The sequence below is a fragment of the Chelon labrosus genome, assembly GCF_963514085.1.
Source record: "Chelon labrosus genome assembly, chromosome: 18".
Classification (NCBI taxonomy): Eukaryota; Metazoa; Chordata; class Actinopteri; order Mugiliformes; family Mugilidae; genus Chelon; species Chelon labrosus.
In genome coordinates, this window is record NC_140351.1 from 16,796,281 (window position 1) to 16,823,792 (window position 27,512).

Genomic DNA, 27,512 nt, shown 5'->3' on the forward strand with positions numbered 1-27,512 from the left:
TGGCAAAGAAAAACCCTTTTGGAGGGGCCTTTTTGACATTTCCTCAGTGATCTAATTGTAGTGTATTTTAGGGCATTAGTGGGTTTTTTAAGATCACTAAACATCATTTGTATAGACTCTTACAATAGCATATTTGACAGAAAAGAAAACTCTGTTGATGCTGCTGGATACTGTGTCTGTCGCTGGCGATATGCCTCAGTCAAAATCAATCCATAGTCGTCGGTATCTCTTGTCTCTGTGTTATTATGTCTCCAGTGTTATGATGTTGTATTGATGTAATGCAGATCAAGTCATGAGCCGAGGTGTTTTATCACTGCTGTTTGGCAGTGTTGAGAGGTTTTGTTTTGGCCTGTTTACTTTAATGGTGAGTGGTGGCCACTGTGAAGTCACACTAGCATGAAACTGAATGACACCTGTGTCCACTCCTGATTTGGCAGTAGACTGGCCTGATGCCTCGAGAGCATGTCCTCAAAGAGTGTGCACAAACAGTGTGATTCCTGCACTGCTTTCCAAAGCTGGACAATGTACACTGAGCTGCCTGCTGACTGTAAATGACTCTTTGGGGTCTTTCCCTTGAGACTGAAGATGGGTTTTAGGATCAGCTGGAAGGTTAAACATGACTCTGCACTGTTCTCATGGAGGGAGAGGTCCTCTAAAAATAATTAAATGTAGAGACCACACTTAATAAATTACATGTAGTTGTTGGTGTGCTCACACATAGAAGGATTTTGTCTTGGTGTTTGGTGCAATAGAGAGAAAGAAGAAATAAACAGAATATATACAACATGCACAGAGAATATATAAAATGTCTGATTTTAAATATAACAGAAGCCGAGGAATGTACAAAAGTCCGCAGTATTAAGTATTAATTAAAAGATAGAAATTATATACTGACGCTCCCATTGGTTGTTGCCTCAAAGCTGAGATTAGTTGAACTTTGTACCAGCTCACTTTGCATTGCCAAAGGTTTTTCCACCCATCCTCTGTACAACTTGCTGAAATTCATTATTGTCTATTGTCACCCCATTGGCTGCTAGTTCTTTCTTTCTGTTTTCTTCTTTACAGCTTCTCAACTGTGAGACTAAAACATACAAACTTAAAGGAATTTTGAAATACAACGAATAAAAGCAGGAAATTAGTCAGTTTCAGAACAGTTGATTTTTTTTCTTATTCTAATACATACAGCAACAAATCAGTCATAAATTCATTGAATACACTGTTATTTAAATGCCTGGAATAACATGTTAGAGCCTTCATACAGTGTAAGGTCTTTAATAACTAGTCAATAAAAGGAACCAACTGGTAGCACCAGCTTTCTTTTCTTCAGAGTGAAACACATAGGGATGTTATATTGATTCCCCCTTGTGGTCCAATTACTGTATGGTGGTTTTGTAAGCTATCCTTGTTGGCCTTTGTGTGCTTGTCAGAGTGAATGTCTGCTGACGTCATTGTGTGCATGTATACCGATCGATAAGCCAAATGCAATGCCGGCACTCATTTCCCAGCTCTGGCAGAACTGGAAGACATTGATCTGTCAAATCCCATTTAGAGAGCTCATTTGGAGAGAGTTGATAATTGCTTTTAGCAGTGAAGAATGCCATTATATTGTATTATATTCGTATTATTGTGAAATAAAGCTACAAATCTGGGCTATAGCTTTGTAAGAATGAGCCACAGATGATCATTTATCTTCATTGTTTCAGTTATCTTGAAATCACTATTCTCTTTGATTTTACAATATGTGTCCTGATCCTCATCATATCTCACTACATGATTTATCGCTTTAACTTTCGGGCGTTGTGTGACAGACTTCACATACAAAAGTAATTTTTATGTGATATATATATAGAGACACCACATCACACTTCCTGATCAGATGTCATCACACTCAGCATGCTGAGGTTTTTTTGCTCCAGGGCTGAACTTAATTGGATTCTCCTTTTCACCTTCATTTACCTTGACCCCATGTTTCCACAAGAGGGCTTGGATTAAACTACAAACTATTAAACTACAAACTGTGACAGACTGTGTAAGGAGGCATCTCATCTGTCCCACATTCATTCTGTTGCAAAACAGCAACTCCAAACATACAGTCTAACGGTGCTTTCACATGTATATTTTGCTGCGATTTAGGGAGTAATTGATACTATACTGGTACAGTGTTTAACCATGATTCAGTTTGTATTCACAGAGCAATTGAGTAAAAGTTCTGACATTCCCTACAATACGCTCTTGCAAACTGTTTTGTGAATAGAAATTTGGATTTCAGGAAATCAGGAAACACTCAAATCAAGAATAGAGCATCAGTGTCATTTAATGCTCTGCGGTTCATGTACTAGTGTTCTGGATACGAACACAATGTTCAGTTTGGTCGAGCATCAAGGCTACATGTAGAAATCATTGTTTTATTAATGTGTATGGTGAGCCACACTGCTGCTGCCAGACAAGATGTTCTCTGGAGGCACACTGCAGCCTATTCCACATCAGGGAAACTGTTTAGTTGTATGATTGTAGTCTTAGCGATCGCAGGTGGGCTGAGGCTACCCTCTCTAATCGGGCTCAGCTTTTGAAAAATCAGTTTATTCCCTTTCTTGACATCGATAGGTTAGAACATCAATACCTATGTTTGTTAAATATGAAACTGGAGACAGAAGCTTGTTAGCTTAGCTGGAAAAAACTATAAGTAACATTTTCTATCTAGCACTGAAAAAAACAACATGTCATTTGTTCAATTCAATGTGTGTTTTTGCACAGATTAAACAGATGAAATAAACACTGGCAGATTTTGTTCCCATGTTAAGCTAACCAGTTGCTGACTGTACCTTCAAATTTAGCATGTACACAAGACAGCACTTTTACACATAAATCTTCACTTTTCATTGTATTATACAGTGATAAGGGAAATAAAACTTGCTTTACAGTATATTACACATTTCATACAAACAGACACAATATAAATAGTATGTAAAATACTTGATGATTTTGTTTTAGACAGCATAGTCCCTTTCCAAATGAGCGCAACAGGATTTGAAACCATTGTCATGGTGAGATGACTATCTCACAGTTCGTCACGTGCAGAACACACACCCTGGATGATAATCCCCAGAAAGGGGTTAACCCCGATCAAACACAATATAATCTAGGATTTAGACTGGGCTGCCCAGAAAACATTTTCTCCCCACTGAAAAAAAAAAAAAATACAAATCTGGGTTTTACCAGAGTGTCAAATAAAGCTCAGAGCTCGTATGACCTTATAGGTTGGACATAAAATTGCACAACTGCTTATTCAATCTTCATCTGTCCCACTGAGTAACGTTTAAATGTTTTTTCCAGTGACTAAGCTGCATTCCTCTGTTGCTGCTCCTGTTTTATAACAAGACATTTTACATTAGTTATGGTTTCATTTTGTTAACCCATGACTAAGCTTCTAACTCATGTTTTGACTCATGTTTTACCACAATTAGATTATTCAACATTTACATGAGCTCTGACGTAACAGCAGCGTGATTACAAAGCACACTTCACAGCTCCAGTGTCTCTGATGTCAGGTCATAAAGAGATGGATCTGCTGTGAGTTTCTTTCAAGTAACCACTACAGTTTTACAGTTTCTTGATGCATACCAGCTGCAATCTGTCACTGGATTACTTAACCAACTTTTATATAGCTATAATTTTATAGATGTAAGAGTTTGAAGTGTGCTATGTACTATTGTTCTTACAGCGAGACTTGCTTTTGTCCTACTTTGGCATGTAAAGCTAAACACGAGCAGGATTACGTGCGATCAAATGACCGAACGGAAAATTTCAATGGCTTTCGTCTCGTCGATGATGAAAGCAAATATGGCATTTTGTCGATGTAGTGAAGATAATTACTTCCTGACGTTTCGGTCTCAGCAACATGTGTTGAGACTGTACAGTGAGTTCAGATCCTTTAGCCTCCCTCTCTGCCGAGTGCAACCTCTTGAAGGCAAAGTGGAACACATGTAAACTTCCCAGATCACACACTCGCACACAGACATAAAAAGCTTCTGCAGCTGCTTTTGGTGCTTTCTGGAATTTTCAGGCCGTCCCCGTTGGCCGGAGATCTTACTTCCTAACTAGCTGTGTGTGTGTGTGTGTGTGTGTGTGACAGAGAGTGTGTGTGGGAGGGGAGTGGGGCAGAGGGGCTTGTTTTTGGGGCTGGAGGACGGTCGCGGTGCTCTGAAGGAGTGCTCTCCCAGCGTGGGAAAGCCGCTTGTCTTTTTCTCTGCCTCTCAGGGACGAAAGTAGGCCAAAAGACGGGCTGAGAGGAGCTAACTTTCTCCTCTGTCTCCAACTTTCTCTGAGTGGGCGACAGAGGCAAAGCGGTTCCCCTTTGCAGCTGGAGCAAGGGGATTTGTAGGAGCGAAGCAGTCGGGCTGGTATGAGTTTGTGTGCTTGAAGAGAAGATGGGCAGCAGCTGAGGAGATTTTCTCCGAGCCAGGCTGAACAGCACACAGTCAATAGGGCAGAAATGTATCACTCTGGCAGTGAAGAATCAGATCTGGTGAGTTTGTATAAACATTTTTTTGCTGCACCTCGGACTGTATCCTCTGAAACTTTTCTGAGCCTGTCTGCCCCTTAAACAATGAGGAAGGACTTGAACTGCAGGCGAATGGAGGTTATTAGTGCAGGATTTAAAAGGGCAAAATCATTCGGTTCCTGTTTCTCTTCCTTGTCGCTTTTAGTTAGTGAGGCTCTTTCTCAAGATGCTCACGCTAACTCTCTTGCAGCGTGCTGTTTTGAGACAAAGAGGCTCATATGGGAATGAATTTGCGAGCACCACTGCATGACCACTGCTAGCTTAAAGTGGGAAAGCCGAGACGGTGGGTAACAAATAGAGAGAGGGAAAGAACGTCAACATCCAGGATGAGTTATGAGTTGAGTTATTTCATTATTTCTTCTCGATTTTAAGTTGAAACAAGATAATGTAGAATATATATTAAATCAATAAGATGCAGTCTTATATGCACTTAAGGGGAAAACTGAAGGGGTTAACCTTAAACTAGTCTGGAGTAAAACTAACTGTATAAGTGGTCAAGACTAATTAAAGTCATTTAATCATGAATTATTCAGTGTCAGTGTCACATGTCTGAGTTCATGTGTGTCTTAGAAGCCGTTTTGTGTTTGTGTCGCTCACTAGCGTCTCTTACTATACCTGGTTGCTCTTCATTTATATCGCGAAAACCAGTTGTTCACACACACACAGAAGCACTTGTTTGATTATATAAGGAGTGTGTTCATGTGACTGAATGAACCCACTGGTCTCTGCAGCTGCATCCACTTGACTTGGCTCAAGCAGCACATACTGTATCTTCTCAGACTGTGTGTTTAAGTGGTGTCGCAGTGTGAATATCAGTCTGTCACTGAGAGCTGTGGATAGGTGGCTCAACATGGCTGATTATCGAGCGTTGCTTAGGGGACAAAACACGGGCCAGACATGTGAACTGAAAGAAAATGACAAAGTAACACTATGTTTAGCATGTGTGGTAAACGGATATTTTGTAAAAGAACATTTTTAGGCGATTGAATGCTTTTGCACGACAGGCGACATAATCTACAACTTGCCAGTGACACCACTGTCAAACTGGATCGAATGTATATAAACAGGACAAAGAAGGTTCTCTCCGGGTACTCCGGCTTCCTCCCGCTAGCCAAAGACATGCTCATTAGGTTAACTGGTGATTCTAAATTGGCCGTAGGTGTGCAGGTGAGTGTGAATGGTTGTCTGTCTCTCCTGGGATAGGCTCCAGCAGACCCCGCGACCCATCACAGGAATAAGCGGTTATGGAAGATGAATGAATGAGTATAACACGACAATGGGTGACGTAAACGCATTTGATCGGCTGACACATCACTGTGTCAAAAAAAGCTGAAACCAGCTCAACTTTCATGTTGGAAGGTACAGACACACCAAACTGTCATCAAAGAACTAGCAGCAACAAATGATGGTGTCATGTCGTGTCGTACACATCGCAAAGACTACAGCCGATGTCCAGCTTGCAGATATGTTTCGCGTCTGCAGGATAGGAAGTAGTAGTCTGTATGGTAGTAGTGGTAGTAGTCTGTATTTGTCGTAAAACAGTGAAATTGGAATAGCTACTATTAGCTTGGAGGCTATGAAGTTATGAAGAGCTTTATTACCGCCGTAAAGAGCTGGCGTCTCCTGAATCATGCCGATCAGTTGGTCTACAGTTCATTTATTCTAGATGATCATGTTGCTGTGAAAATATTTGTGTATACAATTGGATGAGGATGCTTACCCTCATCAGTTTTTCTTCCTGTGCACTGGTTCATCAAGCTGAAAAGCCAATCAGAGAGATTTTTCTGATCAACTTGTTTCGCCGCCAATTCAACACGCTACATTGTCTGAAATGTCAGTAACAGGGGTCCGAATTGTGCCAGCGGCGCAGGGCACACTTGGCTTGGTGTGTCATGACCCTTAAGCTAAATAAGCCATCACAGAAACGGTATGGATACTTTCCAAATTTACTGAAGAAAAAATAAACATCAGTGCTCTACTTATGAGCTCTGGAGCTTTCAACCATATCTCCCAACCCTCAGTCATTAGCATATATACATTTTTATGTAGAGAGAGGATCTGTACTGCAGCAGTGAATATAAATTGCCTGTGTGGGCTTTCTTCCCCCAGATACACTTAGAGGACGATTTCTGTTTTACTTATCACAGAAATATTAGGGAAATACCCCTTTGGCAACGAGACCAGTTTTTCATAAATCACACATTTTGCCAGAAATTGGCCCAGAGAATACAATTTATGCATGTAGGAATAAAAATAAATGAGGCTGAAATCGTTTTACTCCTGCACAGTCCCAGCTGCAGGAATGGTTTGTTTTGCCCCACTGAAGATGGTTAGCAGCTCGTTCTGCTCTCTGAGCCAGTTCTCATCAATCATCCGCTGCCTGCTTCGTACACCAAGAAACTGCCAGAATATTGATGACGCAAGCAAGAAATAGCAGCACAGAGCAGCCCCCATCTTTCCTACTGTATCCCCTTGACCCGTCATCATCCTATTATGGTCCTGTGTTCCTGAGAGGAACCTGAAGCAGTTGGATCTCGCTGTGAGGGGATTCACCGTTAATGAGAGTAGTGCGTCTCAGGGGGCTTTTGCTGCTGGTTGCAGGTAATATTTACTGGAGGAGAAGGATCAGAACATCATTTGGCATTGTAGTGAACCAGTCACCCTGCATTTGTCCTTCTGTAGTGTTACTGGATTTATTTTTTTTGTTTTTGAACGACTGTCACAGTAACAATTAAGCAGAATTGAAGCAAACATCCAAACTGTAAATGCTTATTTGTGAGTCACATGGTGCAGAATGACGCCTAAAAAGTCTGAATCACTATCGGTTTATGGTTGATTAATAACGTTTAGTTTATCACAATATTTCGTACCAGAATGCTATTATATGTGTGAGCTTCCCCACTTCTGCAATTTCTCCATTGCGGGACAAATAAAGGTTTTTCTTATTTTATTATTCTTAACTTCATCCTATTTTAGGCTCTAATGACAGCCATGTTTGTTTGTCCGTCATTTTGGTCCAGACTAAAATATTCTGAAATTGGAAAAATGGCCATGAAATGTTGTACAGAAATTCCTATTCCCCAGAAGATGATTTCTCATTTCTTTGGCACTGCCTAGCCACCATAGTTTATTTTATGATGAGATATCTTAATAACTATTGGAATAATATCAATGTAATTCAGTTTGGACACTCTTCATAGTTAGAGAATGGAATTACTGGCATTGATCGTCTTCCAGCTGGTCAACATTTTACAGTTTATGGTCACATAACTGCAATATTGATAATAAATCATCTTCAGCTGTAGCATGCTAAGCATTAAGACACAGGCACAAGAAACTGACATCAAAGAACCACCAGAAACGAATGCGAACTGTGAAGTCTCACGTTCCTTGTGTCTGGACCAAAAAGTTGCACTTGAACACACCACAAAGACTACAGCCAACAGCCAGCTGGCACCTACTTTATATGCCTGCGTGATAGGAAATCATTTTACTGGGAAACCAGAAGAGCTACAATTAGCTGAGAGGCTCCTAAATCATCCTGATCACTTTGTTTACAGTTTATTCATTCTAGATAATCATGTTGTTGCGTAATTATATGTTTATTTGATTGTTCAGATGAGATGAAGATGTAAAGTGAGAACAGCCTTCTGTGTGACCTTTGAGCTTTGAACTGTTTGGTTCCTCTGCAATGTCCCAACACCAGCAAATGGCCGACGTTCTTGATGTGTCACAACCTTTATGCCTGCACAGTGTAATAAGTTATTATATTTAGGTCATAATAATAGAGGTGTGGCTCTTTTGTACTCAAGTCGTCTTGACACGTGGCTTTTTACTACGTTTCTAGGTAGACTTAGAGTGCAGCCACAGTCATGTGACTGACAGCCAGTTGGTCCATCACCTCGATGGGATGATGCACTTATCTAATGCACTGGCACGTGGAATGCTGGGTAAACACTTTTTTCATAGGCCTGCCGGTGTCACCTTCACATCCATGCGGCCAATCCCTCTTTTGCCACGCCAGAGAGATCATTACTCCTCCCCCCCCCTTTCTGTCTCTCTCCTCATTTCTCTCCTGCACACTTTCTCTTTCTTTCACAGATGTACTGACAATCTGTTTCTCTTTACCTTTCTTGCCCAGTTGGTATTCTGTCCTCTGCTCTGTGTTGAGTATTAGTAATCATTTCTTGTAGCCATCACACATCTCTCACACTCGGCTGTCATGTCTGCTCCCATTGTCTCTGTCTGACGCTGTTTGTGGAACGATGATTTAATTGACTTTGTGTTGCGCTGAGTGAAGTGGCAGTGATGGACAGATGGCTGGGAAAAGAGGCTTTGGTTCCAGCCAAGAATGAGTCATGCCAAGCTTGAAACTGCAAGCACGCTCACTCAGCCCATTGTCAGCCCGCTGCAGTCAGCTACAGTCCGTCAGCCAGAGCTGTAGATGGCTTGGCACGAGCATTAACGTTCATTCTTCAATCATGATACGGTACGTGAGGGATACTGTGGAGTCTGACCACACTGCCTCATTAATTTTAGAAATTTGACTGTTTGTTATTTTTTCGGAGTTTTAAAATGAACGCTTGCTGAATATTAAAGTTTAGGCTGGTGTTACTTGTGGGTAAAGTTAACAGACTGTACAATAAACTGTTGATTCTTCATGACATAATTATTCTTTGAGTCCTACGCCATACTTTTAGTCCCTTTACTGGCAGGCTTTATGGCTTTCACTTTGGTTTTTAAGACTAACAAACTTTGCTGACTCATAAATGCCGATGAGTGCTACTAAACATACATTTCTACACCATTACGTTAGTAAGTTAGCTGCAGGCTGCATCAGTCTCTGATGTATTATTCAGGGTTTGGTCAATTCAGGCCGTAGAATGTCATTAGCTACTACCAGTTGCTCTGTGGACTAGTGGAAAATGCACTGATTCCACATATCAAAACATTTACATATTTCACATAGCAAAAGGGTCAACGCCAGAGGAAACCTGAGAGGTAAGAAATAGAAAGGAATGGGAAATGGTGAAATTAAATGCAAACTGGACATTTTGGGAAGCTACAAGGACAAGGTACAAGTTAGAGAGTGAAGAGTAATTGAGAGAGCATAGAGTACCTCTCATTTCTCTATTATTGTGGTCACATATAGAGAAGTAGTAGCAGTGGCTTTGAATGGAAGCTTTCAGATCGTGAAGAGATTCCTCGGTGTAATGGCTTCATCATAGAGGTGATTCTGTCACATATGGATATAGGCAGAATCAGCTGACTCAGCGTCCTCTTTCACTGCGGCCATTACCACTGTGATTTGTATGTTCTAATGTAATGATCACTGTACCACCGCTGCATTAGATTTCATTGGTGGCCTTGAAGCGAGGACCTGTTTCTAAATGAATCAATAAAGGCGGGATAGATGCCAAGGGATCATTGCCCTTTAGATTCCCTCCATCATCTCTATACCGCTGCTCTATTCCATCTTCCAAGTTACCAGTGAACGAGGATTGATATTGGAACGTCAACTTTTAGCCCCAAACCAAGAAGTCGTTTGCTGTTTATGTGTCAGAGTGAACTGTGTTTCCTAAACGAGTCAGTTTAGTTTGCCTAACCCTTGCCGTCTCCAAATCAAAGCTAAAATAAAGGCAACTGAACATGAACATGAAGTCATGTAGAACTGAAGAAAGCTACTTGCATGAGCAACAACTCCAGTTTCCTTTCTTTTGCCTCTGTTTTTGGATATATATTAACCTGGATTACTGAGAATCTTTACAGATATCTTGTTTCCATGCTTAAAGTTACTACGGTAATAATAAAAATAACGTTTGCCTTCAGGCGTCCACATTAAAAGCTCTGTTTTGCAGTACTTGTGATAAATGGTAATGTTAGCTTTCTTGCAGTTGTTTAGCTGGTAATCATTTTGTCCAATCCCATCATGTCCAAATATTTGGTTGAAAACAAAATTTAGGCAAATTATAATTTTGACTTGATGATGGCGCGAGATGAAATGTGAGAGCATCGCCAAAGTCAGTCAAGTTCATCCCGTTGGAAACAAAAATCCCACAAATTAACCTCATGTTGGCCCCAGATAAAATGTCAGGAGGTAATCTGACAAAGTCTTCTGGGAACCATAAATGTGTCTACCAAATTTTGTCCCAGTTCATTCAGGAAAGCATTGTGCTAAGGACCAACATGCTACTAGATTGTCTGATATCAGCGCTTCATTTGACAAATGTGGTTGTGTGATTTACGGATCATGCTAGAGAGAAAATGCTGGCACAAAAAGCACTGGTTTCCAAGAACCAATCTTGCTGAGATGTCTTTCACCAGAACACTGAGTTCCTGACATTTCTAACGGGGCTATGATATTTAGTCTGCTTGCGTAGGCCAAGAGTATCCCTCCTCGTGGATCAACGCGACATCATACTGCTGTTAGATTATTATTAGTGACCTGTGTGTGGGAGACACAGTGCTGTCAGTATCAGCACGGCAGCAGGTCTAAAGGTCGGTCGTGTCAGGCAGCCCGAGGCTCGATCTGTCCGTGCAAGTTTTTGTCAAAGTTGCCATCAGAGTGCAGCATTCACAGCTCCACCAGCCACGTTCAGAGCATCTGTGCCCTGCCCTTAGAGCTCCGGCGGCTAGCATCCACCCACCGTATTCAAACATATGTGACCATTTCACAATTTCACAACACTATGGCTTAGTCTACTGTTGATGTTTTCTGAACTGCTGTTATAGTGGTGATGAAAGAATTTGATTACTGTTAGCGTCTGATTATCCAGTGGCCTCCTCAATAATTAGATCAGGTTATAATTTTCTCTTATCCACCATTACCATCTATCTATATTCAAAACATAATCTACCTCAGGTAATCGCCTTCCTCGTTAGGCTAATTGGTCTTAATGAGCTAAAATCACATTGTTCTCTCGGAGCCTTTTCCTTCGTGTCATTCAGTGCATGTGTAGACCTCGAGCAGATGGAGCCCTGTCGGTGATTGGCTATGATAAGAACCAGTGATTAGCATGTCATCCTTTGATCTACAGTTACTGCTCCTTGGGGAGTCGCTGCTGGTCATCAGCCAGGCAGCCCATTTCAACCTCTGGGCCCTTCAATTGACCCCCGACCCCTGTGACCTCACACAACGTGATATAGGAGGAGCATTGTGTTTGCAGTTCAAATAAAGAAACATTCTCAATTAATCTTCTGCAGTTTAACCTAAGTAAAATTTTAATTAACGACGTAATTATTCTCGTTTGTCCTGTGTGGCTTTGCTCACGTGTAATGAAGCAGCTCTGGTCTGACAGGCGAGGATTTAATTCAGCTCAAATTCTCAGCTTCCGACTCCCAAGCAAAGAGGAGATGGTTTTAAAAATAATATTTAACTATTTGACTAAATATTTTTATCAGACTTTCTTTGTGTCTCACCTGCACACATATAGAACAAATGTATTTTTGAAGATTGAACTGTAAATGTATTATATTTTCTTGCTTTACTTTCTTTTTCTTCTATAAAATGTCAGTGCTGCTATCTTCAGCTTAGTTGATTTGCTTAAACAAATGTTTAAAATCCAAAGATATGATCAAGAAAATGTCCACATTTAGACTGGATACCTGCTAACAAATTTCTGCATTTTTGGTCGTACATTTTCTGTCAGCCGACTAGTTTGTGAATAGTTTCAGATCTAGTTTAAATATTTTACTTGAAGGGAGTTTTCATGTGCGCCACGGACTGAAACGATAAGCTGGCTAATCTAATAGCCTAGAGACAGGAAGTCTAATCATATGTTTAAGTCACTGATTAAGCAAAAAATGTGAAACACTGGAAAGATCTGACGCTTTTCTCTTTCCATCCCATCAGTGTGAACTGTGGATCCTTGGTTTTAGGTTGCTACTTTTGGTTTAGGGACACAATTTTGCATTTACGGTAAAAGGTTAATATAACAGAAGAGCCTCCTTGAGTGCCGTGTGTCTATTTCAGCTGCAGCTTCAAGCACTTCCCGTCCTTGATGGTAATGTTGTTTAAATAGATTTCAACTTTGCTCATTTTGTTGCCTTCATTTCCTGAATTACTGATAAACTGGTTGATAAAACTTAAAATGGACACATTTATTTTTTTGCTTCCAAGTGAAAAGACATTTTTGAGAACTAATGCAAGAATACTTAGGAGAACTGCAGGCATACATAGTGATACATGATTAATGTGTGCAAGGATTGTAGAGTATTGCATGGAGAAAAAAGAAAACTGTGTCCATATAGCACATGCGTTGCCCAGCGCTGATCGCTGCAGAGACGCAATGAGCAGATGGATTGACTGCAAGGGGTAACTGAGGAAAAAAATGAGGGGAGTGACGGAGGAGGAGGAGAAGGAGGGGTGGGTAGAGACAGAGATAGAGAGGCAGAATCACTGAAGTAGCACAGGAGAGCTTGTGAAAGGGAGTGAACAGGACAAACACTGACAGGCTCAGACACAGAGAGAGTGAGAAAGGGAGAGCTTGCAGCACCTTAAAGGCGCCACCAGCAGCTTCATTAGCATTTGAAGGAGAGTTGGTCACATGCAGCCACACTGGGACTCATGTAGATAAACCGCTACCCATCGCCTGTGGAGCAGCGCAGGGCATCCTACAGCAGAGGAGGACAACAAGGCTGGAGCCCAAGCTTGAAGAAGAGGATGAGAAGCATCACTGCCACCTGACTCATACTGGGAGTCAGCCTCAGCACCTGCAGCGGCAGACTGAGCGCTCCGGCTATCAAGGAGACTGGGGCAGACGGGGAGAGAGCTGCTGAGATTATGCGCGGGGCAGAGAGCTCCTGTGGATTCCCCATCTTTGGCAACAGCAGCAGCAGCAGGGGGAGCAGGAGCTGTGGCTCTACAGACAGTAGCAGAGCTAGCTGGAGCTGCAGCAAAACAAGGAGCTCTGACTCTGAAGCTTTTCATTTATCCAGAGATGAAGGTAGCATTCACAGCCAAGGTGTAACAGGGACCAGCTGTCGATGTAGCCACAGTATTGAATGTACCTGTAGCCAAAGCAGTGAAGGTAGTTGTAGCGCTGGTGCAAAGGTGACCACAGCAGTGCAGTTAAGTGTAGTTGTAGTAGTAGCAGGGGGGGGCAGTGGCTCAGGACACTGAATGACCAGTGTGGCTGATGAAGGCCACCTGGATCCGCTTGCTGAAACGAGCCAAAGGAGGTCGTGTCAAAAGCTCCGATGCCTGTGTAAGGGGATTTTTAAAAATTTTTTTTAGTGTGTTTACAACATGAAAGTTTTTGTTAATGCATGCACTGGTGTCTTGTGCATTAAGTCTGTGCTTCTCTAGTGCATCCATCATCAGTGAGTGTGCTTGGTGTCAGTGTGGCACGGCTGTGTATTGCGTGGTGATGATTAGAAGTCGTGCGTTGTTATCGGTTATGGCTGTCAGATTCTGGGCAGAGCTCCATATCACCTCCCTCTGACCCACTGGGACAGTGTTCTCGATCGCACTCCATCTTCAACTATTACAAGATGCAATAATCATAGCAGGACAGGTATCTTCACCTGCTCTTTCAAGGCCAAATACCTCCCATAAGAGCTTAATGTGCAGTCAATAGCCAATTTAAGACTTCTTTATATGTTATCCTGATATGTTGAGCAGATTTTGAAAAATCACAAAAACATAACAGCGGTTTAGGTGTTTGTTTATGTTTTAAAAGCCTTTGGGAGGTTGAATATGATCATGCAATGACAGCAAATGCAGCTCATGGTTAGTTAATGAGCTGGCTTTCAAATGAGCTATTCATCTCAGGTACAAAGTAGGAAGGATGAGAGACACAGGGGCGACTGCTGAGCAGCAGGGCTTTGTTTAAGATGGAGGACATAAATATGAATAACCTTGTATTATCTGCAGAACTTGTGTTGTCTCTGTACATAAGTCAGGTAGCGTAAGTGGAGAGGAGGGAGAGGTTTGATCCTCCTTTGTACCTATGTGATGGCTGGGTAATTCTAATCAGGCACAGAGTGAGGGAGGCTATTTTTAACTCAGACAGCAGAGTGTAATGGTGCAGTGGGATGAATGAAAGCACTTGTGTGTGTGTGTGTCATAGTAGTGTGCAGGTATAAGATGAGACTCAGTCCACTTAGTCAAAAACCCTGTTTTTGTGATTACTGGCTTTATTCAACTGATTTGTGATAACGTGAAGTAATTCTGTTATTTTCTCGTGTTAATAATCATTTCAACATCCTCATATTAAATCGTTAAACTCTTTTTTGCAAGACTTTATTTGTTGTTTTGGTCACAAAGCCAAAATACAGTATATAGATTAACTGCATAATTTATTGAAGATGAAAATGAAATGAAATGAAGTTAAATCAAATTGAATTAAATTAAATTAAATTAAATTAAATTAACAGCCACAGCACAAGAGCTAGCAAGCTAGCTTGTGGGCTAGCCAAAGCTAGTTGTGGCTGAAGCAAAATTGACTTTACCCCACTCAAATATAGTCTTTATTTTTAAGGATGTCTCAGAAATTTAGACGCTGCACATAAAAAACAAACAAAAAACAACAGTAGTTCAAGCTACTCAGAGACAATAAAAACAATCATGCTAACTATTATGCTAACTATCTTATCCTACCAGAATGGTGGTAAACACCATCTCAGGTCGTGATTAGCTGAGGTTACGCTAGTTTTAAATCACGTATTTAAATGTATTGTATTGTAAATGAATATGTTCTATTGCTTTCAGTGTAGTTATTAATAAACAGTAGATATGTAGCCTAACAGGGCTTGAAGAGCACCTTTTCTAAATGTGTATTATTCCCCTTCAAGTTCAGCTTTTTTGTAGTTACTGGGAAGAGTGGTGTAAAAGTCAACATACACATTATACTATACGTATATGGCAGTAACACGGAAGCATTACTTCATCTACTTCAGCAATTATTTATGATATGTGTTTATTTTTGACAACATATCTGACGTGAATGTAATGGTGTGCACCAATGCACTGTGCTCAACAGTGTGTGCAAGGTAGAAATCCTGGTATGTGTGAGTCTGCATGTTTATGAGTAGATCTGTCACAACCACATATCACACAGAGCCGTTCTGGGACCTGGTGTTCCTCAACATCTTCCCCAGTGTTTGTCACAGAAGGATCACAACAAATCTGCAGGCGAGCAGCTGAGAGAGGGCTAAGGATAGACAAAGAGCTGCTGGTGATTTGATTGTGTGAAAGACAGTTTGTGTCCTTTGGCATCCTTGTCCATGATTTACTATAGGTTCAGCCAGCACATGTTATTTCTTCATGTTGTGATAGGTAACAGAATTACATGTACGAGCCTTTATGTTTATTAGTTAATGAAATAAACTGAGATTCCTATGATGATTAGAGTTTAACACCTCAATCTGTGTGGGGGTGTTTTCACATTTGTGAGTTGCACAACCTCCAAAGTTTAACATTTCTCAGAAGAGTGAGGGCAATACAAGTAAACTTTCTCCAAATATCTTTGAGATGCCGTGGAGAACCACCGCTTCGCAGCTGATAACACCTGTTGTTTTTAAAGTGCGAATCCGAATGGATGGGGTTGAGAGTCGTGTGTCGCTGAAATGCTGCTTTTTATGGCTTTGCAGGGTTCGGCCGACTCCTACACCAGCCGTCCATCAGACTCCGATGTGTCCCTGGAGGAGGATAAGGAGGCAGTGCGCAGAGAGGCAGAGCGACAGGCTCAGGCACAGCTTGACAAGGCCAAGGTTGGTATCCTAAACCCAGCAGTTCAAAAATCACCAATGCTAACCTCTGAAGGGTGTGTCAGGAGAACTTTGAATGTTATACCAAGTGGAGACTCAGGAGCAATTGAAAACTGCAAGCTGATGTACATCCACATGAAATACACAACTGAGATATTGGGGGAAATGGCTTTGCAGGTGTTTTATGAAATACGTGTTTTAAGTTTAGTTCAGGGTCATGCATATAATTGTGATGGTTAAGGGTAATGCATTATGCCAGCGAATGTCCCCACAGATATAGTGATACAAATGTTTGTTGTACAGAGGAAAAACTGGTTTATTATGCTTGAATGAATGATGGTAGGCATCACTCAAATTGTAGCATAAACTTTACACGGGTCTGTTTGTTGTTGGAAAGCTGAGTCTGCTTCCTAGTTGGTTTCTTTTCTTAGCCCCTGATGTTTTTCCTACGCTCAGAACGACATGCCGCTTAGCTAACTCATTCTCAGTCTGGTTGGGGGGCACCAGTCAGATTTTTAAGTGGATGCCACTTGACTTTAAGCATATATTTCTTACTTTTTCCCCTTCAAGGTTACCTTTTCTAGTCTTTGTCATTAAAGTGATAATAGTTATTGATAGGGTGTTCAACTAATCATTGGGTAGGTTTGCAGACAATGCTACTAGATGAACTTGAGGACTATAAGAGCTGATTTCAGCTGGTTTCTCACATGAGTAAAAGGCCTGGTCGGGGCCACTGATGTGAGAGGTTAGGGGCCTCTGAGGGCTCAGCGTCACTGTTTATCAGAGCCAAAGCCTCGACTGCTCTGCTCCGCTCTGGGCCACAATTAGCAGTATATAAACAAACACACACATGACAGAGCAGGCTTGCCTTTGCGCGACAGGAATTGCAATCAGAGCTTGCTTCCACACAATCACTCAAATCGCTGGCACTGTTAAGATTTATGCCTTTGATCTGCGAAATAATTCTGCTATCTTCAGTGCACATTCTGTTCTCTTCCGGCTTTACAGCTCATTGGATAACTAGTGGTGTTCTATTTTTGCATATTAATTCAAGTAAGTGTCAGAAAAATTGATTTATTGCCTTTTGTAGGGTGTTTAGTGTCTATAAGAGCTAGTTCACACATTAGCTGTAAGCCTTAAGCTTTCGGCTATCCATCCATTTCAGCAGACATTTTCCTCCTGCGCTGTGTCTCAGCCTAGCTGGCAAAGACAGATCATTCCAGCAGATCTATGTTGTTATTTTCCAGAGTCACCCTCTCTGGCTCACTAATTAAAAAGATAAGTTGGCTTTATAGATAACCTGGCGTAGATTACCCCTGCTGGCATTTTACATGACAGATGACTAGTAGAAAATAGCCTCTCCGTGGTCTGGCCACCAGAGAGAGAGCAGGCCGGGGTCAGAGGAAGTGCAGACTCTCTGACTGTGAGCCTTTATGGACAGTAATTCACAACCACTTCCCTTTAGTGAGATTTATTCTTTTTTGTGGAGTTAGACAACGCGTTCTTCATTCACAGAAACTGTTGCTTTTGATACTTTCAGGACCAGTTACCATTAAAGTCAAAGGTCATCTCAGTTTTTTGTCACCGGCTCTTCGAGTTATTCTTCTCATCTCTACTGAACTTTTCAGCGTCTGTCGTCTCATTGTTTCAGTTTTACACGCTACAGTTTCACAGTTTGGATTCACCCTCTGCTTTCATGATGTTCTTAATTGTAGCAGGATCCTTTTTCACTGTTCCTGTCGCTGTTTACAATCTGCTCAGCATCAAACAGCAAACAACACCAGTTAGAGACTAGCTGGTGAGCACAAGGTCGAGCATTTAACAGCTGAAGTGATTTATGTATTTTTGGAGAACAAAACTGAGCTAAAAGCAGAAAGATAAGGGGTCAAATGTTTTGACAGCTCGTTTCCGTTGCCTCAGAGTGGCCGAAGACTGATCAGTATTTCCAGTATTTTTGTTGATTATGATTATAAAGTAGGTAATTGGTGTCATTTCTACATTGTCACAGCTCCAGTAATGATTAGAGAAAATGAAACTCTATGGTCACTTGAGGTTTAGGTAGTATAGTACTCATGAAGCTCTGCTTCACCAGTAATAATGGATGCTATATGAATAACTATTTGACTTTTGGAGTTAGTGAACACACATTACAAGTCAAATGATTTAATCTAAAAACATCTCACTACTACTATATATGCTCCAGGCAAAATAGCAAGCAATAACTGGCAGCTGCAGTGGTTTAGTCCGGTATAATATACTCAAGCGACCTTGGATAATTATTGAAATATTTTCCCACACTAAATGAACGAAGGTTGTGGCCATACCATATAATAAAACATTATACAGGCGCTCTGTACTGCCTGAGGTCGGTGCACAGAGGGAGAATTTATTTCAAATCGATCCTCAACATTCAAGGTGAAACAATGTGGGAATCCTGATTTATAGCGTGAGGTCCTTCCTGTGCTGCTAATGGAAAGTCTGTGGCATGTTACATGGCAATTCACCAACAGCAATGGCAGGTGTTCAGTCAGCCAACATAAGCACAGAGAGGACTGGGAGGTCTTATCCAATGAAATATGCATGGCACGATGTGATATTGTGAGGAACGTCGTGGGTTGTTAATTGGCTGTTGTCCATAGCGCTCTTTGTCCATAGCGGCATACCTTCTCATTGGTTATAGTTTGACTTATTCCTTCTTCTTCTTTTACATCTGTCTCTTCTCCTTTGCCTTGCCTCGTCCTCTATTTTGGCCATGTCCTCTCATTCTCGTTCTCCTCGTCCTCTCTCCCCCTCCTCCCTTACGTCTTACCCAGTCTCTAACCCTCCGCCTCTGTCCTTCTCCCTCACTCGCTGCAGTCTATATGGCATCCATAATGAAGGCCTGTGTTATGTAAGAAGAAACAGAGCAGCATGAGCTCGGTCAGGAGATGAAGAGATACTGTACAGCAGTGTAAAGGTGCCATTATGTACAAATCTTGTAGTCACCTGTGATAAAAGGTGGCCTGGCAGGCGTGTGCATGATTTCCTATAGATCTGTAAAACGTCATTAAGCCTATAGAAAGCTTCATCTGACAGCAAACCATGATGGATGAAGGCAAGCAACCCAGCTGGGAGGGCGAAAAGAGGCGGCAGTCAATGAGACAATTGAGAGAGCGTATATACATGTACACTAATGGACCTCATACCTTCACAGAGCCATGTGACTCAGTACACTCAAACACCAAGGACTCTGTGTCCTCTACAGGTCCCGGCACTGCACACACTAGACTGCATGATCTCCTCAATGTCGCACACACACATACACCAGCTCACAACCTCCACTCCATTGAATATTTACATCGCTGTCGGCATGAGGAAAATGATTCCAGGAGGATTTCTCTAATGTATTATTTACATAATCGCTCATCCTTCATCATCATTTCACACCTGTTGTGTTTCAGTAAGGCATTAGTGGACAGAGAAAACCATGATGAAGACCACTGTCATCTGTAAAGCCCCTCTTGAAGTCTGCTGCTGAATTACACTCTCGGTGCAGAGCCTCCAGTTCTATAATAATAATAATTTTGAATGAATGGGAATATGCTCATCTTTAAAAATAATTGAATCTGATACAGAGACTTTTAAAGCAGCAGTGAATGTTAGCAGCATTAAGGTATTAACGTAATATTGACATATTTTACATTGTTTTTAGCCTTTTTTAGCAGATATGAAGCAAGATTATGTTTCACTATCCATTTAAAAGTCCCTGGTCAAATGTAAGTCTCACTTTCTGTTTAGCTTCGCTTTTGGTCTCGCTCCACTATATCCATCAGCTAGTCACTAACTGTGTCGTTCAGTTGTTTGTTTGGAGCAGAAGGTTTTGCCGCTAAATGCCATGAATCAAGCAACAGACAGACGAAATAAGTAAGTAGCAAGTGACCTTAGTGGAGAATGTAGCAGCTAAAGAGGTGATGGTGGAGACCAAAATAGAGTCAAAAGAGATTTCTCAGTACTGTTGCCTGAAAGCCAGCCTGAGGCTCCCCCGCCCCCACAGCGTTTTAGTAGGGGAATTTTTGTCCTGTGAAGATCTGCCAAGTCGACACTGACATAAGGACACACGTCCTCTTAGAAACAAAATGGCTGCCATTGAAGAGTTATTGTAAAAAATACTAATAATGAATTTAATCTAAAAGACGAACGGTTAACAGTGATTAAAGCATTTTCTGAGAAGCATACACCACAAAATGTGTTGCTCTGATTAGTTATAAAACACGACCCATAATGAAATCCAAGTATCGTGTTATCAGACTTAAATTCTGATAAGAATTGAGTCTGCCTGTGTCAGGCTGTAAGTACTGTAATAATATGTGATGTTTTTCAAGTTGTTAATGAGTTTGAGTATCCACACAAGGCTGAAAAATTTATAAATGCAGCTTTTCCTCTTGCTTATATTATAAGTTCTCATTGAATACGTTTTGTTAGAGTAGAAATTTCTTTTTGAGTAGCTTTGAGAAAATCAGTTTGCAACAGGACAGATTTAAATGCACTGTGAAAGCATTGTTCAGAATAAAGTCCAGCTCCGTTACAGCATGAAAGCTCTGATCTAGTGGGATCATTCTGGCCTCCAGTTGAATGTTACACACATTTTCACTCATCCCGCTCTCTTTCATCTACAGGTAAATATTTAGTGTGCGAGTCTATGCTGGGAGATTACTCTAAGCTACATCCCTGTGCATTCATTTCAGCTTTACAGCAGACTTTCAGCGATGCTCGTCACTCTGTCAAAGGCAGAGCGAATGTGTAATCTGTTTGGGGGCATGACCATGTTGCCAACTGTTGCGGTCACTGCCGCCAGACTGCCGCTCCAAGATTATGTCCAAAAGCATTTTATGTAACTCTTACAGGGATGTGTGTCTTAAGTGGATATTCTAGCCTCGCGACACAAATCCTGAAACTAGTTTAAAGTTGATCTCTGAGCATACTGTAACATTTTTATTATGACGTGACCGTATTAAATTTTATCCAGATTAGTTTTTGTAGAAATGTAACGTGTCACCGTGGCCAGAGGAGAACTGCTCTCCTATCAGTGTCTAAAAAAGAAAATGCTGCTTCACACAGTATGTGAACGGTTAGCAGCGTTATCACAGCCTGCGGAGGTGCAGGAAACATTTCATTAGCTTTATGCATTATTATCTCAGTGAATGATAGTCCGTCCTAAATTAGAAGGGCAGCAGTAATTGTATAGGAAGGTCAGTATTGATTCCGCCATTGTAAAGATTGTCAGATTGATTTATGAACCATTTACACAAGGGCTGTTTGTGCTACTAGTAAGTGCTAGAGTCTTGTTCTACTAATGGTGGTCAAGCAGTGATTGCTACAGATGCTAACATGTTGCATCATTGCAAATTGTAACAGGTAAGAGTTTCAGCATGTAGCAGAGAGATAGCACAGTTGCCAGATCACTTAAAAGAATAAACTAAGTCTGGATGAGTCAGAGCCTGCTTGTATCTCACTCCCAGGGTTATTTTTATACCTCGTACAAAGACAAGAATCACAGCTCACCAGTGATGTGCAAAAAGATTAAACATTTTAGGATCTGCTCTCATCTCCCATTGAGGCCTTATACAGTTTTTTTGCTTTATCTGACTAACTATGACAAATACGTGTTTTTTTTTTTTTGTTTTTTTTGAGTCATCAATCTCTTTTCCTATTTTTCATCATTTTGTTCCCTCTGGTAGACCAAACCAGTTGCATTTGCTGTCCGTACAAATGTCAACTACAGCCCGAGTCACGATGATGATGTCCCTGTGCCTGGCATGGCCGTCTCCTTTGACGCTAAAGACTTCCTCCATGTCAAAGAGGTGAGCTGCTAACTTTCGTTTTTGGGCTCGTAGTTAAGATGGTGTTGATGAAGAATAAGGATGCCTCAGGTTAACTGTCTTGAACTATATTGTGTAGAAATTCAACAATGACTGGTGGATAGGACGCCTAGTGAAAGAAGGCTGTGAAATCGGTTTCATCCCCAGTCCAGTGAAGCTTGAAAACACTCGAATCCTCCAGGAGCAGAGAGCCAAACAGGGAAAGTTCCACTCCAGGTGAAAACCTTTGCTCTGGCTTTGCCTCATCTAAAGTCCCTGTTGATTTCTTTTGTTAGATTTTGTTGATCTCACATGACAAAAAAAAATGCTTTGTTTCAGTAAACTGGGAGCAAACTCATCGTCTAGTTTAGGTGAAGTGGTTCCTAACTCACGGAAATCTACTCCTCCTTCGTCTGGTGAGTAGCTTCACATTTTAAAACTTTGTACTTGATAGATTCTTTGGTCGTTTAAAACCAACATTTAACCACTGAAATCAAGGTGAAGGTAAGATGTAATAGATTTTTTTTAACATTACTAGACAGGATTGATTGGTGTAATTGTACTTTTACTTGTTTCATTTACTCTCTGTGAAGTAACTACATTCTGTGCTAATGTCAAGTGTAAAACATAGCCCGTTACCTGTGCTCTCCTGTGTTCACCTCCATGTGATGATGCTCTTGTCTGTCTGTGTGGGTAGCCATTGACATTGACGCCACAGGCTTAGACCCTGAGGACAATGAGCTTCCAGTCAACCTGCGCTCCCCTAAAGCCAGTCCAAACACTGTCATGTCACCCCTAGCAAAAGAGAAACGAATGCCTTTCTTTAAGAAGGTAAACTCAGGACTTCCCCCACCCTCTATTCTTCTCTGTCCGTCCGCACAGCTCTGACTAAAATGCCTGTGGCTGCTCGGCCTCACTCAGCGTCCGTACTATTTGTCTACACCGTTGTCCATGTCCCTCGCCGCTATTAGCATGCATGCCTGTTCTTAACCTCTCTCTCTTTCCTCTTCCGTCTCACCACAGCTAAGCAGAAGCAGAAGTCGGTAAGTCTTGGTATGCAGTAGGATCTGGAGACGACCTCTGTGGTCTGAACTGTACAAACTCTCCATCGTCTCTGTACTCACCTCTCACCCTACTCACTGATCCTGCAAACCTCTGTGTTATGACTTTTTATGTGGTTGTGAAATGAACATGTGATGCTGATTCAGTGAGAGCATTGAGCAGTGTGAACAGCTTTTTACCAACACTGGGTATATACTCTTATTTACTTTCTTGTGGAGAGTTAGGTGAGGAAATCGGTATCACAGTTGCATGGTTCATTAATGTGAAGCTCGAGTAAGGAGACCTTAGCATAAAAACTGGAAGGAGGAAAACAGCCAGTCTGGTTCTGTCCAAAGATAACAAAATCCACCAAAGAGTCAAGAATTAATTGGGCATATAACTCCTCATAAAACTGCAGCTCGTCCTTTTTTAGACTTCAGTTTTGTTTTTCATTTTTTCAATTTAGTTTTTTTTGGAGAGAGCCAGGCTAGCTGTTTATAACCTTGTTGCTAAGTTAGGCTAACAGGCTCCTTCCTGCTTTGTATTGAGCAGACACTGAGAGTTGTATCAATCTTCTCATCTAACACTTAGCAGAAAAGCTGCTAAGCTTTTATTTCTTAAAATGTCAAACTATTCCTTTAAGCCTGCATATGACTGTGAATCAACTATATATTCTCAAAGTGTTGAAACAGATGTGGCTTGTTCAAGGACTGAATCTGTTATTAGTCATCTCAACATTCAAATGAATACTTTTCCATGATTCAAAATGAGTTTAAATATTGCCAATTTATACAAAATCTTGTTTCCCATGATTGCAATGACCACGTAATCCAGGGTTTAACTACCAAGAGTATTTGAGCGGAACCGCATTGTTCATTAATACCCTCATGTTAGTCAGCAGCAGTGTGCATCAGTTCCCACAACATCCCAGGGGAAGCTCAGTGACGACAGCAAGATTAGGCAGAAAGAAAATGTTTGCAAGTTGAGAGGGGGCAATAGACTGTAACAAAAAATTCAAAATAAATTCGCGGAAGCACTGTGCAGCATTAAGATAACACAGAAGCTCAAACTTCATGACAAATAAGGGGTGATGGAGAAAATTGAGTAGCAGAATGTAAAAGTAAACCCTCTTTCTGTTTCCCAGCTGTCTGCCCTCCAACCCAGCTTCAGCATAGATCACACACTGATTAAAAAAAAAGAAAGAGAAAGTACTTTCGTTTTTCCCCAGTGTGCTGACTTATCCACACATCCTTCAAACACGCTGCTCTACCAGATGCCTGGGACACACAGCTGCATCAGGTTCACTGCCTCCATGTTAAATTCATATAGAAATACATTTCCTCAAAGAAGGTACCAGCAGTTTAAATACACAGATAGCACAAAAACGACAACCAGTGAAGCAACAGAAAGATTATAAGTGACCAAGTTAGATATTTTTACATCGGACTTTAACTTTATTGATATAATTATCTCAATTAGAATTGATGAACATGTACGAATAGTTGATAAATGATATAAAATACTATGCTTCCAATAATTATTTGGCACAAAATCGCTCACAGAAAAATACAGTTTTTCTTTAGTTCAGCTGCACAACATGAGATATCTCCTGCTTAATTTGTGTAAGTTGCATATTGAATCATAATTAGCCTCCAGACTTTCACCACATAAATAAATGTAAAGGTATTAAACCGTGATTTCAGGGTAACAGTGTCAAACCTTGCACATACTGCACATACTGCCATATGTAGAACGGTAAAGGTACATTTTTGATTGAAGGACGAATGTCCAGCAAGCACACCTGACTCACATATACTCAATTTGCTGTTGCAGGCATTTAAAAAATCTTGCAAATACTATTTTGTTTTACTCAGTTTTTACCTAAAAAGGGCGTAAATAACTCTGTATGTACTGATACTGAGTATAGGTACCACAACTCAATTCCCGCTGTGTCACTGTGTTGCTAAAAACACCAACAAAAAGTGGTTTTAATATAATCACACAAATTTGTTGTGGAATTACTAATGTCCCATTATAACCAAATGTTTAATGATTGTAATCTATTGTTAGTTTTAAGTTATTAAGACCTAAGGCAGCCTCTTAACCATTCAGTATTCAATAGACTATTACGATGAATCTAAATGTTAATTTAAAACTGCTCTTCCACTATGCAAGCTCCCACTTTGTCCCGACAGCAGCAAGCAAGTTTTTCTAACTATTCTGATTCTCCAAGCTCTTTTGGTTGTAGCTTCTGTTGATCTTCTGTGTCTTCTTTCTCCACACTGACTAATGTTCCTTATGATTTGGTTTCCTTTTTACTCAGTGACATCAGAACCATGAGACGAGAGACTTAATCTGTCATAAAATACTGAAACCTGCTTTGAAATATCAACAACCTGGTGGCATTAATATTCATGAGGCAAACTGCCAAAACTCTTATAAACCAAAGTGTTTGTGTTTAGTCGGGCCAGATGAGACGTCGCGTCTCATGGTTCACAATGTTCCAGCGCTTTTAAACCGTCTAGTTCTGTGTTGTTCCAACCCCTCAAGTGATTTGTGATGCAGAGTGTTTACTTTGTCCCCATAAATGTGTAACTGTTTTTCTTCTTCTCTTCTTCTATAAAGACGGAACACATTCCTCCGTACGACGTTGTGCCTTCTATGCGGCCCGTGGTTCTGGTTGGACCGTCGCTGAAGGGCTACGAGGTGCGTCGAAGCTCCAACGTTTCAAACACAGCAGCTGATTGTTTTTCTTTGTTATCAAAAAACTGAGGTCTTTAACTGTCCTGAATCTTCTGTCAACAGGTTACAGACATGATGCAAAAAGCGCTGTTTGACTTTTTGAAACACAGATTTGAGGGAAGGTAAGTTCCCTGTGACCTTTTAAAAGTACAAGCTCTCGTCCTGCTTCCTTCCTCATACTTCCCCTCTCCAAGTCTATAGGCTGGTATTTATCTGTCCCCCGAGGTTAGCGCAGGGAGTGTGTAACAAGCTTGTTTGGCCTGGAGATGTGTGCTGCTGCTTTAAATAGGCCCTCTCCATGTCCTTAATAGGCCATAGTGGGTCCTAGAGCAGAGCAGGATACTCCTTACTCACAGTCCATCCTCCCATCCAGAGCAGAGGGGACATGGAGTTGCACAGCATTAGGTTAATTTTATTTAAATCAAATTTACACGAAGGATAAACATCTTAAAACACTGTGTAACGTTCTCAGATACACAGTTCACTCCCTCACAGTAGTACTTTTATCTCTTGTTGGTGTTATGCAGAATCCAGATGTTTAGATTAAAATTATTTATCGAGTCGACTACTTTGCTTCTCTAAAGTATTTTGTTAATCTCAGTAAAATGCTGGTGTTAAAAAATAATGTCAGAAGAATCAGTGGCATAAACTCAAATTGGGGGTTTCATGTTCAGTACATAAAACAGTTTGTGTAAATAGAGCAAATACTCAGCTGCTGGAGAAAAAAAAAGGTGGAAAAGTTAAGAAACGATTGGACACATCCCTCCCAAATCCAATTTTGTGAGGCTGTGGAGGGAGGAGGGTTCTGAATTCAAACATTGGATGAGCAGTTCTAATGACAGTAAGAAGCACAAGAAGGTTGACTTTATCTTGAGATTGGTGTTTGACTTTTTAATATAGATTTAAGAAAGTTTCTGGGTTCAAATCCATGGGCCAACTGGGGCCTTTCTGTGTGGAGTTTGCATGTTCTCCCTGTGTCTGCGTGGGTTCTCTCCGGGTACTCCGACTTCCTCCCATTGTCCAAAGACATGCTCATTAGGTTAATTGGTGGTTCTAAATTGGCCGTAGGTGTGCATGTGAGTGTGAATGGTTGTCTGTCTCTCTGTGTTAGCCCCGTGATAGACTGGTGACCTGTCCAGGGTGTACCCCGCCTCTCGCCCGATCACAGCTGAGATAGGCTCCTGCCCCCCCGCAACCCTTCACAGGACAAGCAGTTACAGAAGATGAATGAATGAATGAATGTAGGTTTCATTTGGGTCGCAGTGAAAAATGAAAAAAGAAACCTCTGTGGCTCTGTGGAAGACGTTTGTCTGTCTTTACTGAAGCAGAAATCAAGGGGAATCTTATATTAGGGCCAGATTAAATGTTGAGTGAGTGCAGACCGTCTTTCCAAAAAAATGTGCTTAAAAAATAGAGAATAACTGCAGCAAATATAATCTTCGTCTCCTATCATACTATTCATCAGTTATTCCTCTCTTGTGTCAGGATATCAATCACTCGTGTCACGGCTGACATCTCTCTTGCCAAACGCTCAGTCCTGAACAACCCCAGCAAGCACGCCATCATCGAACGCTCCAACACACGCTCAAACTTGGGTAAGTTAGTTAGAAATCTCCACAACG

At 41.2% G+C, this 27,512-nt stretch overlaps 1 protein-coding gene across 1 annotated transcript in view; it reads left to right on the forward strand.

The window, feature by feature from the left end:
* LOC311503881 (voltage-dependent L-type calcium channel subunit beta-1-like) overlaps positions 1-27,512 on the forward strand; it is a gene marked incomplete at its 5' end in the record, with an annotated part of 61,175 nt that overhangs the window by 27,043 nt on the left and 6,620 nt on the right. The window contains 8 exons of the mRNA XM_084566779.1: positions 16,154-16,273; positions 21,988-22,110; positions 22,208-22,344; positions 22,447-22,523; positions 22,805-22,938; positions 25,774-25,854; positions 25,954-26,012; positions 27,376-27,485. Coding sequence (XP_084422905.1) covers positions 16,154-16,273; positions 21,988-22,110; positions 22,208-22,344; positions 22,447-22,523; positions 22,805-22,938; positions 25,774-25,854; positions 25,954-26,012; positions 27,376-27,485 — 841 coding nt within the window. The remainder of the gene's footprint in view (positions 1-16,153; positions 16,274-21,987; positions 22,111-22,207; positions 22,345-22,446; positions 22,524-22,804; positions 22,939-25,773; positions 25,855-25,953; positions 26,013-27,375; positions 27,486-27,512) is intronic.